The 14,899-nt window shown below is 40.8% G+C and overlaps 1 protein-coding gene across 5 annotated transcripts in view; it reads right to left on the bottom strand.

Annotated features, from left to right (window-relative positions):
- Positions 1–7,741: 7,741 nt before the first annotated feature.
- The window catches only part of TSLP (thymic stromal lymphopoietin), a 20,503-nt gene continuing 13,345 nt past the window's right edge, over positions 7,742–14,899 (bottom strand). Inside the window, exons 4-7 of one of the 5 annotated variants that reach the window (XM_019633859.1) lie at positions 12,251–12,384; positions 10,444–11,286; positions 9,087–9,206; positions 7,742–8,311 (exon numbers count right to left, since the gene is read on the bottom strand). In XM_019633859.1, coding sequence (XP_019489404.1) covers positions 11,232–11,286; positions 12,251–12,384 — 189 coding nt within the window. In that variant the 3' untranslated portion in view covers positions 7,742–8,311; positions 9,087–9,206; positions 10,444–11,231. Of the gene's footprint in view, positions 9,207–10,443; positions 11,287–12,250; positions 12,385–14,899 lie in introns of all 5 variants that reach the window. The other 4 variants (XM_019633858.1, XM_019633860.1, XM_019633861.1 and 1 more) reach the window with 4 other exon arrangements.

The raw sequence follows: 14,899 nt of genomic DNA, 5'->3' as shown, positions 1-14,899 counted from the left end.
AATTGTTGAATCTCGGGAGTGGGCATGTGAGAATTCATAATGTTGTCCTGATGCTTCCAATAAAATTTAAATTCTTCATAATAAAAATATTTTTGTTTGCCTTTTACTGAGTTTTTTACAGTAAAAATGATTGAAATATTAATGGATTATTAATTTTCTCCCTCTGAGTTACAGACACATGTACAAACTAGATAAACATTTTTAAGAATTTTCTAAATTGTGTATAATGCAGATGTTGTTTTTATAATAAGAAGCAAAGACACCTGCATCTATTGGCAATTTGGGGAGAGAACTGAAAAGTTTCCTGAACAGGACTTTAGAGCTCACTAAGCCTTTGACACCCATTAATTAATATAATCCTCGAATTAAGACTTTGAGGTGTTTAGAGCAAAAATTATATTGTTGTTTTACAAATGAGGAGATTGGTTCATTGGGGTTAAGTGATTTGTCCAAAGTTCCAAGATTATTTAGTGCCGAAATCCAGGGTAGCACAAGGTTTAGAAAGGGAGGAGAAGGGGAGATCACTGAAGGGCAGCTGGAGGATAAGAGAAATATGCATTCAGCAATCGTATTTTCAAGACCAAACCTTGGGCCATATGATGCATGTGGATTCACATTAGATAAGGAATGTGAGGTTTCTGGAGATAACCTAATGTCACTGAATTAATTAATGGTAGTGTAACTATTTGAATTTAGGCCTGTCTGACAATCATTTATGTTCTTTGACCTACATCTGGATAGTGAGACAAAAGTTCTAAAATTAGAACTGTCATGGGAAATCTAGTAAATATGCATGTTAGCCATTGTGCTGTGAGCCTTTAAAGCAGCGGTTCTCAACCTGTGGGTCGTGACCCCTTTGGGGGCCGAATGACCCTTTCACAGGGGTCGCCTAAGACCATCGGAAAACAAAAAGATACTTACATTACAATTCATATCAGTAGCAAAATTACAGTTATAGAGTAGGAACGAAAATAATCTTATGGTTGGGGGTCACCACAACATGAGGAACTGTATTAAGGGGTCACGGCATTAGGAAGGTTGAGAACCGCTTCTTTAAAGGGAGGATGTTATGGGCTGATTGTGAGTTTTCCAGTATTAACAGTTGGTCAGAGTTCATTTCTCCTTACCAGTTGCCTCCTTGAGTTACTTGCTATTCAGCTGCCAGCAAATAATGTGAATGTGTGGTAGGAGAAAAGGAACTAGCTATTATTCCTTTTACTTGGTGATGTCCCCAAGGATGCCAGTGTCAGTCAGAATAAAGGAAAAAGTGGGTGTCGTAGATCATTGGCAAATGATCATTTTTAATTTGATTCATTGCAGTGGTCCATCACAATATTCTGGTAAATTAAATATATAGCTATGTCATGTTATCATTTATGACTTTTTAAAAAGGGTTAAATATGAATGTTTCTGAGTAGTTTATATAATAAAGATCATTTCTTTTTTGTTACTCACTATATGTATTGTGATCACCAGCTTTAAAATGGCCCTCAATGATTCTTACCTCTTGGTATTCATGCCCTTGTGTAGTCCCCTCTCACACTGAATAGGGTGCCATGTATAACCAGGCGAGATCATAAAAAAACATTGAAGTTTTGACTTGCTCCTTCTTGAGTCATTTGCCCTTCAGGAAATCAACCGCCAAGTTGGAAAGATACTCAAGCGGTGCTACGGAGTGTCTCACATGACAAGGAATGGAGGGCCTTCAGGCAACCACCAGCACTTCCTTGCTAGACATGTGAGTAAAGCGCCTTGAAAGCAGATCCTCCAGCCCTAGTCAGGCCTTCACATGACTGCAGCTGACATCTTGACGGCAACCTCGTGAAAGATTCTGAGCCAGAACCACCCTATGGAGCCACTCCTGAATCTCAACTATGTAACTTATAAATGTTTATTGCTGTTTTAGGCCACTACGTTTTGAGGTAATTAATACATAACCGATACACATGAATACATAACTAATATATTTATGATTATCTTGCTAATCAAATTTTAAAATGCTTAAATTTGGTTGCATTGTATTGTCAGAAACCCAAGGAAATTTCAAGATCTTTCTTGTCCATCCTCTTAATTTAGAGATGAGTTACCTAACTACTATGGACTACAATGTGCAATTCGGTGGTGGAAGAGCAGGTACCACATGTCAGTTCTCCTTATTCTCAATCCAAGACTCTCCACCTTGAGGAGTTGTTCATTCTGGCTGCCCCATTTTTGCTCTGATAGTGGAAGATGTGTGAGAGCATGTCTGTCACTGGTTCAGTAGCACCACTAGACCACACGTTGCACCATGATATTGTTAACCCGGGTAGAAATAAAAGATTTACTGAATAAGTCAGATCTATGTTTTCCACAGATAAGCATGTACATTTCACTAAAACGTTGTCATGGCAATTCTGATTTGGAGTTTGGAGACTATAGGAAATGCTTGTTTTAGCCAGCACCCTTAAGAAAAGTCATTCAAATGTTGCAGCATAGAGAAACCTCATGAACAGCAAACCATTTATTTCAACTCTTTTCATGTAAATCCTTCTCTTTTTCACATATCAAACACTATTCTCTTCTTTCAAAGTACTAAAGAATTTAATCAGCTTCACAGTTTTGCCTGTGGTCCTGTCTGAATTGGCTGTTTCTCTAATCACCTACTTTGATAACGCTGCCCTGACAACAGTCAGTCCTGAGAGTTATCCACGCTGCTGCCTTGATTAAAGTTTAACAAGGAAATGAATGGTGGATGCCTTTCCCAATACTCAGGACAAACTTTTACCTGATTAAACAACAGCAAATGAAACAGTTCTTCAATAGTACCCAGGCTAGCACTTAGCCTGAAAGAAGTGCCAGCTCCCTGGAAAAAGTATCCTTAGGTTTGCTATCACTATAGGCACCCACACATTATCTTTTCCTGTAGTCAGGCTAGAGAAATCCTCTTTGTTTTAAAGATCTTGAACTTCCTTTTTCAATTACACTGGGAACTCAAAGCTGAAGTACTCCACTGTAATGAGCTGCTGGGATAATAGGACATGTGGACTAATAGCATCAGATGATGATATTATAGAAACACCATTCAATGTTCTGCTGTTCTCTTGAGGTCTCTTGTTTGACTTGAGTGCCAGAAATCCAGGCCCCCGCAATGATCTATAAAAGGTAGCTCCCAAGGTACATTCCTTTTCATGTAACAGCTTTTCCTAAGTACTCCATGCAGTCTTGTCCCTGAATAGAATGTCTAGTATGAGACTAGACCTATGTAGGCCCACTGACAGTAAGGTTACTACTTTCTTTCATCCTCATTAAAAAAAATATATCTTATGCTACATTGATGGTAAGAAAGGCTTTCTACTCCATTCATTAACAGATCTTTCTGACATTAAGGGACTAAGAATAGGGAGGAAAAAAAGAAAAGAATGAATGGAAAAAATTAATCTGCCAATTACCATAAAGGTTCTTACCTTGAAGTAGATCTTTATAAAAAAATTATCTGGATGGAACGTGTTGGTAAGTTTTGTAATCAATATACTTTGAGCACATTCAGGGTACACAATAGACACAAAATGAAGACATTATAATTAGAGGTGTCCACCAACCTGGAGAATTATTAGGAACTGTTGTGAGGGCATAATTTCCTAGCTTATCTCACTGGTACAGAATCAGCATCCACTGTTGCAAAAATGGCCTCCCCAGAAGCGATACCTGATCATCAAAAACCTCTCCAAAACTAAAAATTGAGAAGGAATAATAGGTTCTTTTCTCTTCCTTATCTCTTTTTTAATTAATTTGCTTATAGGCCATATAAAACTATATTTATGGGTCACTTAGAATTCTAAATGACTGAATACATGTCTGGAGCTGACTACACTATTGTCAATGGTGGTGGTCAGTATGCAAAAGAATCACTGAGGACCTACAAACCAGTGTTCTGATTCAGCAGAAAAGGGGCAGACAAATAGGAATCTGCACTCAAACAAGCTTCCCTGGTGATTCTTTTTTTTTTTAGCTGAGTCATCCTGCCACCTGTTGGCAGCTCAGCGGCAGCTCAGTTCGGGCCGTGAATTGAACTGGTGACCCTGTTGCTCAGAGTAAGCTCTTAACCAACTGAGCCACTCGGCTGGCCCCCCCAGGTGATTCTAATGCCAGTGGTATGCAAGTCCCTTTGAGACCTTTTTTTGACCGCTAAGGAATTGACTGGTGCAGTGATGCTGTTGGATGCTAGCAATGGATGAGATCATGGAATGGGTGCTGCCAGTACATGTTATCAGGACTTCAAATTCTCTGGCACCAGTTGAGAAAGGGCACCACTGAAATAACAGTCTTGCATGATGGAAAACCTCAGTCACATATGATCCTGAACTCATTACATTCACTCTGGAGTCTTCAGGCAAGTTCCAGGGAAATAAATAACTGAATCTCATTAAGAATTATTTATAGCCATTTAAAAGAAGAACAATGAGACTATTATTCTACTTTTCTAGAGACTAGGGTTTATTTTCCAGAGAAATGAACCTTAAGTAATCCAAATTTGGAAAGCATGCAGAGGCGGTTATTGCAGCTGAGACTGGAAGGTGAAGTAAACATCACACACTGACCAGTGGGTCTCCTAATGCCTTTCACACCATACTCCCAGAAAGCCAACTTTCAAGCACATATACACCTCCAAATAGAAGACTGCAGGAACACTAAGGAAAACTGAACGGTCCCAGAGAAAAGACCTATAGCTGCTGCCATTTAGTGACCTTGCATTGAAAATGTCTTTTGTCACCTAAGTGACCTAACATTTCATTCAAGAAGTATTTATTTAACACTAATGAATACCAGACACTTCCAGATGCTTCTGATGTTGTCAAAAATCAAAACAAATATACAAGACTTGCTTCAGACATACAAATAATTAGAATAGACTTATAAAAACTTGCCCTTGTGAAATCTGTGTTCTATAAAAGAGAGACAGACAATAAAAAAAGAAGTAAACAGTAACTTTGAAAGATGTTGCTAAATATGAGGTGGGGAGGCATGCTGAGGAATAGAAAGTATGAGAATTGCAATTTTTAATATTTCCAGGGAAATTTTCACTGAAAGGTGACCTTTGAGCAACAGATTGAGATCACAAAGTATATTTTTATATCCTACATACATTATATAATGAGTATATTCTCATAAAACTAAATATTGACAATATTATTTAATACTTATATAACATGTACATTTCAAATAATGTTAATGAAACAAATGTCCACGTAACCACCATCACATAAAGAAATTGATTCCCAAGTGAACTTCCAATATTACATACCCAATTTTCTTATTCACAAATAATTGTTAACTAAGTTTTGTGATAATCATTCTTTTGCTTTTTAATTTATCATGTATCATTATTTACTCAGATCTTGCATGAAATTTAGCTTGTTTCTAAATTTTTACTATTACAAATTCAATCTCGAGTAATTCTAGTTAAAGTGACTGTGTCTCTGAGTAACTGTCACTCTCCAATTTTCCTATTAATCAGATGTGTACCCAATTAGCAAGACAGCAATAAATGAATGAGTGTGTGAATGAGTACATAAATGAGTAGCAAGTTAAATTCTCAAACAAATTGTCTTTTTTATCTGAAGAAAATATTGGTTAATTTACATGATATCTGGTCCTTAAGAAACAAAACAAAAGTTACCCTGTGTTAAGTGCTCAAACTACCTGAAAAGTCTGACTCAAATAAAAGGAAAACATATGATAACCACTCTCCTCCTCACTGTCATATGGACTGCAAATCAGAGACTGTGAAAGATCCCTTTTCAAAAGGGAAATTTGCTATAGTGATAATACTAGAGATGTCAACTCTATTCCAAAAAGGAGCTTGGGTGGAGAGGTTAATCTAAAAAAAAGGACTACTACAGGAGAAGGTGTGTTTCAAGATAAAGTTTGTACCAGAATATTTCAAAAATAAGAAACTGACTTTCCTAAGAAAACTCTTTTGTTTTGCCTGTACTCATCCTTCCTCGTTCCTGAATACCTTTCATTTCTGTATTAGTTCAAAATGTTTGGCTTGAAAGCACAAAGAAACAAGCAAACTGAAAAACAATGATTCTGCCTAGTCTATGGGGAGAAACAACGAATGGAAGGGATCGGGGGTTGCTTAGAGAATAAAAGGAAAAGCTACAGAACCATGCTTCAGGAAGAACAGGAGCAAGGCCAGCTTCTGCTAATCTCTTCTTTTACTTTTTTTGCCCCCACCATCTTAGTCTGCTTCTTTGGGATCAGAGAAGGGAGAGGATGTGAAGAAAATATGACATTTAGATGATTCGTTCAGCAGTACTCTCTTGACTGTCAAACATCCTGTCTCATGTAGCTTGACCAACTTTTGATCCCTCTCAAAAGACTGGTCATCACAGGCTATTCTGACGAATCTCCCTTCCTTAGACTTCTCCCAATGAGAGGTAGGCATTATTTTCTATGCACTCTGTCTGCCTCGTCTACTCAGAATATGTGAGATAGCACATTTTTCTCATTATTTAAGCCAGCTGAATGGAAGCTCTCCGTTCCATGCAGAAATGGATTCTGTTTTCTGATGAAAGTACTAGAATACACAATTAAATTGTGGCTTAAACAACAAAGGTATTTATTATCTCATGTTTCAGGAAATTCAGAGGTGGCGTGGTCCCAGGGTTGGTTCACTAGCTCAACAACATCAGCACAGACCAAGATACTTTCCAATTGTCAGAAAGTCAGTGATATCTGAAAAGATGGATGCAGCCATTCCAAGAACAACATGCAGAAACAAAATATTCAGTTAAGGAGATAGAATAAGAAAGGAAAATCCTTTACAGAAGCCTTACAGCAGATTTAACTCAGGTCTTGTTGATCAACACTGTGGTATATATACTCATGTTTTAATGTCAAGGGAGTCTGAACAAATAACTATTTGGCGTTTTCAACATCTTTAGAGAGAGGTGGTCTCTGCCACCAGCCACCGCAGCAGCATTGAAGCATAAATAAGATTTTTCCCTTTTATTCTGGCATATTACAATCCAGAGAGCTTAAAAATTATCCAAGTTAGAGATGCCATTCATAATAAGTAAACGAGGAAGTTGAACATTTTTTTTTTTTTTGCAGGACAAGATCTTAGGAGAAGAGCTTTATTTGTTCTATCTCTTTGTACTATCTTTTCTCAGGAAAGTAAAACTCTTACAGTTCTGAACTAAAATGGCAAACCATAATACTTTAACAACAGTATTAATTAATAATCCCACTAAACTTTCAATGTCTTATTCTATTAAAAACTATAATGCACATTTATTGATTTTCCTTCCTGGTATCTCCTCCACCCTCGTTTTTTGAACATGGAACCAATCAGAAGTATGAGTTATTTTTAGACATGACAATCATAGAATTGACAACAATTATAAAATCTTCAGTCTTATAAGAGCCCTCAGAACAAAAACCAATTCCAAAACCAGATTTATACTAACAGACAAAAAAATTTTTTTTTATAAAATTGGTGATTATTTACTTAAACCCACATATTTCATAGGAAAGCTAGATTGCTCTTGTGAAAATTTACAATATGGTGTTTTATCAAATCAGATTCTTTGGAATAGTTAATTTTTGACAAAGAATGATTTCTCTTACTCTGTGGGTGCAGGAATGAAAAAGCTCCTTTATCTTTTCCTAAACCCCCTTTATCGTTGCTAGGGGGCTATGGGGAGGGGGGCTTTCAGCAGTGAGATGCCCAGGGAAAAGAAAGCACGCAGAGCCGACATGAGGAGGAACCAGCTGCGTCTTTAATTAGCAATAGCAACCATTATACAGAGGTTTTGGGGGAGGAGAGCACATAGAAGTGGCATGCTCTCTCCCGCGGCTGTGAATCATGCTTACGTAAAGAACTTATGTCACCAGAGCCCAGTGCCTGTGCAGCAGACTCCAGAGTCAAGGTTTGTTATGTCTGGGGCCAGGGTCCATGCGTCAGCGGCCCCTGCTTATGTGGTCCCGAACCTGGTCCAGGGTCTGGGTCCGTAAGCCAGCTTGCACACAACTGATTCAGCCTGGGCCCTGTCAGGCCACCCCCTGCAGGGTGGTAGTTCGGGACTTGACCCAAAGAGTGTGTCCCTGTGCACAAAGGCCACAACAGAGAGTAACAGAGGACCACGAGGCTGACGGCAATACCTGCTAAGATAAGGTCTGCCGATCACCATGAAGAGCCAAGGGAGTTCCACCAACACAAAAGGGGGTCATCATGCAGGGACTGGATTGCCAATACCTTGGTGTCTATCTCCTGCAAGGCTTCCTGTACCTTTTGTTGGTGGTCCGGGATGTAAACACAGCATTCAACCTGCAAGGCGGTACATGTCCCCCATTGCGCAGCAGTTAACAGGTCTAAGGCCATCCTGTTCTGCAAAACCACCTTTTAGTACAGACATGTACATCGCCTGCTTCGTGCATGAGCACTAACCCAATAGCCCTAAGCTCAGCCCATTGGCTAATCTGGCCTGGGCCAGTTTTATACCAGAACTCTTCCAACTCTGGCTTTAACCCCACTGCAGTTCATGCCGGGGGCTGGCCCCGACAGGAGCCATCTGTATACCATGCCCTGCCAGGGACAGGTGGCTTTCCTTCCTTGTATGGACTGGTCGCCTCTACAGGGTACTCAGGAAGTGCTTCTTTATTGTCTGTCCGGAAGGCTACTGGGCCCAACAGCTTGTGGAGCTGTTGGGACACAGACTGGTGTTAAACGTGGCCTGTTGCTCCATGTATGTTTCCCACTTGGCCCATGCGGGAGTTTGGACCACCCCTTCTAGGGAGCCCTGAGCCATGACTGCAGCCAACTGTCGACCAGGTATGTGGACTGCACCGTTACAGGTGCAGGACCTGTGATGGTCTCACAGGCCATTAGGGTTGCATAAATGGCCACTAATTGTTCCCAATTAGCAAGTATCACTGCTCAGCTCCTTTCCAGGGCTGAGACCAGAAACCCAAGGGCACCTTCCGGGTCCCATGAGTTTGCCATAAACCCCAACCAAAGCCTTTCTCTTGTATCTGAACTGTCAGCAGGTATGGAAGGGCCGGGTCAGCGACCCGTCTGCCTTCTAGCATAACTTTGGTCTTACCTGACCAGATAACTCCCAAAAATTTGACAGACAATCCAGGCCCTTGGGCCTTGGCCTCGTTGACAGCCCATTCCCAGTTGTTAAGTGCCACGCTGAGGGCCTTGGCCGTATCCTCTAGATCTGTAAGAGAATCAGAGGTTAACATTATACCATCTATGTGACGAAACAAGCACACGGTCAGGGGCTTGGTCCATGTAGCTAAATCCTAGGCTACCAGCCCATGGCACAGTGTTGGACTGTGCAGGTAGCCTTGTGGCAACACCTGGAAGGTCCATTGCCTCCCTCCGAGGTGAAAGCGAACTGCTTTTGGCTGGCAGTGTCCATGTTAATAGAAGGTGTTGTTAGCCAAGTCTACCACATAGTGGAACCATCCTAGTTCCTATGAGAGGCGATCCATCAACTCCGTGATGTTTGGAACAGCGGCGTGCAGCGGAGGAGTCACCTTGTTCAGTTCCTGGTAGTCCACTGTCATTTTCCAGGAACCGTCTGGTTTCCGTACAGACCAGACCGGGGAGTTTAAAGGGTTGTGGATGGACCGTATGACACCTGCCCCTTCCAACTTCAAAATAGTACACCCAATCTCCTCATGCCCCCCTAGCAGGTGGTACTGTCATACTGTATCTATGTGCCAGGGCTGCGGCAATACTTGAGGGGTGTGGTGAACATGCCCGAGTATCACCGCCTTCACCACCCGGACCCGGAGGCAGAATTCTCTGACCACAGTCTGTAAGATGAGGCTGTACAACACGTCCACCCCCAAAAGATACTCAGGTATAGGGGAGACATACATTGTGTGTGGGCAAGGGCAGTCTACCTACATCCAGCGGTAAGAAGACAGCTTGTACTTTTACAGTCTTTTTCCCATAACCATCAATACAGATTACTGGTCCAGGGGACTGCTCTGGGTTCCCATAAACAAGGCTGCAGTCAGCGCTGATGTGAACCAGGACCAGTTCAGTCCGGACACACAACACCTGTTGTTTTCTGCCTGGGGATTTCAGCTCAAGGCCTTCTGAGAATTGGCAACAAGCCTAATTTTTAATTTTATCTGCTGCTGTGGGCCACACAGAGAGAAAACACTATCATCTCATATCTCCCCTGCCGGGAATGAGACAAGGGGGCGTTCTGTCAACCCCAAACCAAGGATTTCCTTAACCCTCAGCTAACCATCACCCCACATGCAGTCTCTCATGTGAGGGAGCAAAAAGCTCATAGACAATAGTTAACACAGTTTCACGTGGGGCCTCCAGTCCCCAGTCGTCCCCTCTGACCAGGTATCTTGGCGTCTCCCCTAGTCAAACCAGAAAGAGCTAGCCTCTGGTGGTCGCGTGCATTCTTGGCGGCTCACGGGTCGTACCTTTCTGGACTTGTCCTTGGGGCTTTGCTGGAACTGCTTTCCCAATTCCCATAACTTGTAGGGAGTACAAGCTGTGAGCTCAGTTACACCTGAGTTGTCGATAGCTACTCTCCCTGGACCCAAAGGCTGTTCATGTTTCACCTTCTGATGCACGATGGGTTAAACCTGGGGTGAGGGGCGGCTTCGACCTCACCCGCGTCCTCTGCCAGGGACTCCGGAGGGGCTTCTGCCTCAGACCCAGCTCCACGGAGCTCCTCCTCTAGCTGGTGGACTCAAGCTTCCTGCGCTTCCTGGATGTCTTCAGGTCGGGGGAGCACGGCGTCCCAGTCTTCCGGCAGAGTCCACACAAGCAGGTATGCTGACTGGATACCAGAGGGATGTCTGGGGCCACATTCTGTCTACCGGAGGCGGTTCTTCTACCAGGGTGGAGGGGGCACTCTCACCTTGTCACCATGGTGATCCTGCAGAGAACTACTCCCGAGTTTCAGAAGGGCACGCATCTTGCCATCCTGCCAACTACGCCAAGTGTCATCACCAGGCGGAGGAGGAGCGGCGCTGGGGCGGGCGTGGCTTTTGGCAGTGAGATGCCCAGGGAAAAGAAAGCACGCAGAGCCGACATGAGGAGGAATGAGCTGCATCTTTAATAGCAACCATTAGATGGAGGTTTTGGGGGAGGAGAGCACACGGAAGTGGCATGCTTTCTCCCACGGCTGTGAATCATGCTTACGTAAAGGACTTATGTCACCGGAGCCCGGCACCTGTGCAGCAGACTCCAGAGTCAAGGTTTGTTATGTCTGGGGCCAGGATCCGTGTGTCTGCGGTCCATATTCTTCTAGTTTTCTTCTTTGGAAGATAGAAGTAGGAAAAAAATGAAACATGCATAAATAAACATACAAAAAAAATATTAGCAGACCAAACATGCTTTTATCAAGTTATTATAAATGTTTTCAAGCAGTTAAAGTACTTAGTTTGGGTCAAAGGCCAAACCTCAACTATTTATAATTTACTGTAAACAAACTATATACAAATATCATAAGTGTATCTCTCTAACTTAGAATTTAACGTAGAGAATAACAAAACAATTTTATATTAAAAAGCAATTTTATATTAATCCAAGCCACAGTTTAGAGTGTAGATTTAATCTCCATAAACCTTTATGTGTTCAGTGATAGCACAAAAATAAAAAGCTGATAGGTGTTTATGGGGCACCTAATGAGCACAATCATCATAAAAAGCTTTAGCATTTGATTCTGAATTTTAAAGAAGATAAGTAAGAATTTGGAGAATTTTAATTAAAATATTGACTTAAGATAGCTATCATATGTTATACAGAGAATACATATGTGTTAAATGCCCTTGAACATTTATAAAAATTGATTAAATAGAAGGTAATAAGAAAAATCTTAATCTATTTCAGAAAGTTTCAGGAAATTATGGGCAAAAAAACTTACATAATCAAGATGAGGGTAAGATCTTTTGGAGAAGGGATTTTAAAAATTTACATTTTCCATATCTCCTGTGATAAGCATTGAAGCCCATACTTGTTGCTATTATTTTTCTTCTTTCCACATCTAATTAAATATTTGGCTGGATCTCTTGAACACTGAAAAGAACTTGATCACCCTGAAGCAAGGCCCGGTTGGGACCCCTGTAGCAGAGGCCTTGCCACATCCCCGGTCTCACCTTTCCTTGACCTGAAGCTTAGGAACAGATCATCCCCCTGACGCTTGAGCTCAAAATGTCCCATCCCAGTTCCCTGATTCAGAAAACTACCCTGAAACTTATCATTAATACCCCCCACGCTTACTGATCACAATCTTTATAGCGTAGCATTCTTTCCGGGTTACTGTCATCACTGCTCCTAGGTTGATGAGCATGTTGGAAAGCCACATCGCCAGAGGGAAGGCTCCATGCAAGACCCCAGGAACCGTCACGTAGACTCTGGAGGAACGCCCAGATTTTCACTTAAACATCCCAGATTTTTATGAGAATGTTAAGGCAGTTTTTGGAGGTGTTAAGCCGCTGCCTTCTCAGACCGCTAGTGCTCTGATAATAAATGCTTATTCTATGACCTAACTCCTGTGTTGGCCTATTGGCTGAGCGGCGCAGGCAGCATGAGCCCCCCGTTCAGTTGGACTATGGTTTCAACTGCAGCATCTGTGTTGTTAATCGTCCAACTAGGCCATCCAACTGTATAATCAGGGAGCATGGATGGCTTCATATAGTACTCTATAAATACTGGTGGAGGACAGTGGGGTTGGTAAGAAAATTCTGTTGGCAATTTTGCCAAGAAGTATTCTTAATTATAAAAAGAAAGGAATAAACGTGGTACCATTTTATTTATCATGTAGCATACTTACATTGTTTCTCTGACTTATTCAAGGACATTTTAAAGGGGATTTTAAAAGATACATACAATGTAACATGATAGCAAAAATTAAAAGTAAAGTTAGGGTAGGGAAAGATAAAAAACAAGATGTCAGGAGAAATAAATTGGAAACAAGATTGAGAGTAAACAAGTACACAGACGTCTTTCTTTACCAAAAACAAAGACAGAAAACATCAATTAAAACTGAATTTTGAGAAACATCTTTGGTTCTTATGACGGATTTTATCTAAGTTGGCTATCTTTCCAAGAAGTAAACTTGAATATGATGTTAAATCTATGTGTTTGATCCTGTCTAGAAGTCAATTTCCCGGTCCTAAACAGAGTGCCTCAGGAAAAACAGGAGAAAAATCACTAAAAACAATGTCCCAACAACATAACTTTGCATTTGGCTCCTTCAAAACACTTGTCTAGAAGATAGGTTAATACAGCTCTTAGACACTTTTTAGGACTTTTTAATATTGTTAAATATTACATATATTTAAAATTTCAATGTCCACTTTGTTCTATCAATTTCTGTTTCTTTCCTTCCATTTCCAGAAATGTGCTTCTCTGTAAAAACTAATTATTTTTGCTCTATAAAATGTATGCATTAAAGGTACAAAATTATCACAGGGTTCCTCTTTTACTTACTACATAGACATTCTTGCATTTTGTTAATTTTGTTTCTGGATTATGAAAATAAGTGATGTAGTATTTTGATAATTTAAATGTCTTTCTACTTTGGTCTAGAATATATAATTTATGGTTGCAGTTCTCTTAGGTGATTTAATATGTGGATATAGAAAATTGTTAGAAGCAAACTAAATGGAGTCCCAGGTGCTTTAATCCTATTTAGTAGGAAACAGTATGTGAGAGGTACAAATAATCTGCTTGCATTTGCAGACACTCCCATTAACAGAAATGCGGGCAAATAGGTCATGTCGTGATTCTTACAGACCATCTTATAAATGTAGAGTATATGCAGGTAATATCCTATATTGAGTAAAGATCCTCACATTGGGACCAAGACTTCCCAAAGGAAAGAGAATGAGGTAGAGGGATGATCTTCCTGGCAGACAACCTGCCAGGCACTGAACAAAGTAAATAAATTGATAGTGGCGACACAGCTGACAGCGAAGCATATCAGAGTGGCCCAAGTGTGTGCCAGTGGTGTTGAAATGGTGGTGATTCTTCATGAGGCATTCAGGGAGAACTCTACAGACTGGCTTTGCCTTCCTTGTCCCAAACTATGTGGGAGGGCCTCAAAACACAGACGTGGTTATAAGAAGATGGACATCTGAGTCAAAAGAGAAAGGCAGTGTAGCACAATCAAAAGAACACTGAATTAGGTGCTGCCTTTTATCTGAGCAACTTGAGTGGGTTCAGATGCCTCCTGGGGGGAAAGAAAGGATCAAGGTTAAATGTTATCAGGAGCCCTGGGTTGAAATACTACTCTGAGGCCTGCTGTGAAAAGCGGACAGGAAGGGCTCTACAAAGGAATGCATAAAAAATGGGAAGGGGAGTCTGGGCAGATAATTAGAACTAAGAAGCACCTTAGAATGCTGGAGGTGGCTGATTCCACAACATTGGGTAGTAGAGGCTCCACCTTTCAGGAGCCAGGTGCCCGAGCAAGATGTAGGTTTGGGGAAAGAACCCTGAACATGTGAAGATGAACTAAAGCAGTGGTGACCTTAGTATTCAGGATCAAAGTTCAACATGCAGAATAACCTCTTATCCTTATTGTTTTACTTCCATATGGTTTTCATTTATGGAAAAAACAAATATTTAGCACTTTAATAAGATTTGGATCAAGTGACTAATATACTAAGTAAAAATGTACACAACCCTCTTTTTACTTGACAGTGATGAAAGGTCTTTTTGAACCTATTGAAACATTTAAAAAATTTCTTTAATGTCCTTGCCTGCTCATTTTAATTTCTATGTTATTTGTGGATGAGTTTCATTTTTTTCTCATCATGGGTTGTATTTCCATATTTCCTCATGTATGACAATCTTTAATTGTATGCCAACATTGTGAATTTTGCCTTGCTGCATATTTTTATGCCTATACATATTCTTTTTTTTTTT

This window comes from Hipposideros armiger, unplaced genomic scaffold (genome assembly GCF_001890085.2).
Source record: "Hipposideros armiger isolate ML-2016 unplaced genomic scaffold, ASM189008v1 scaffold_1421, whole genome shotgun sequence".
Classification (NCBI taxonomy): Eukaryota; Metazoa; Chordata; class Mammalia; order Chiroptera; family Hipposideridae; genus Hipposideros; species Hipposideros armiger.
This window is presented reverse-complemented; position numbering and strand designations above follow the sequence as displayed.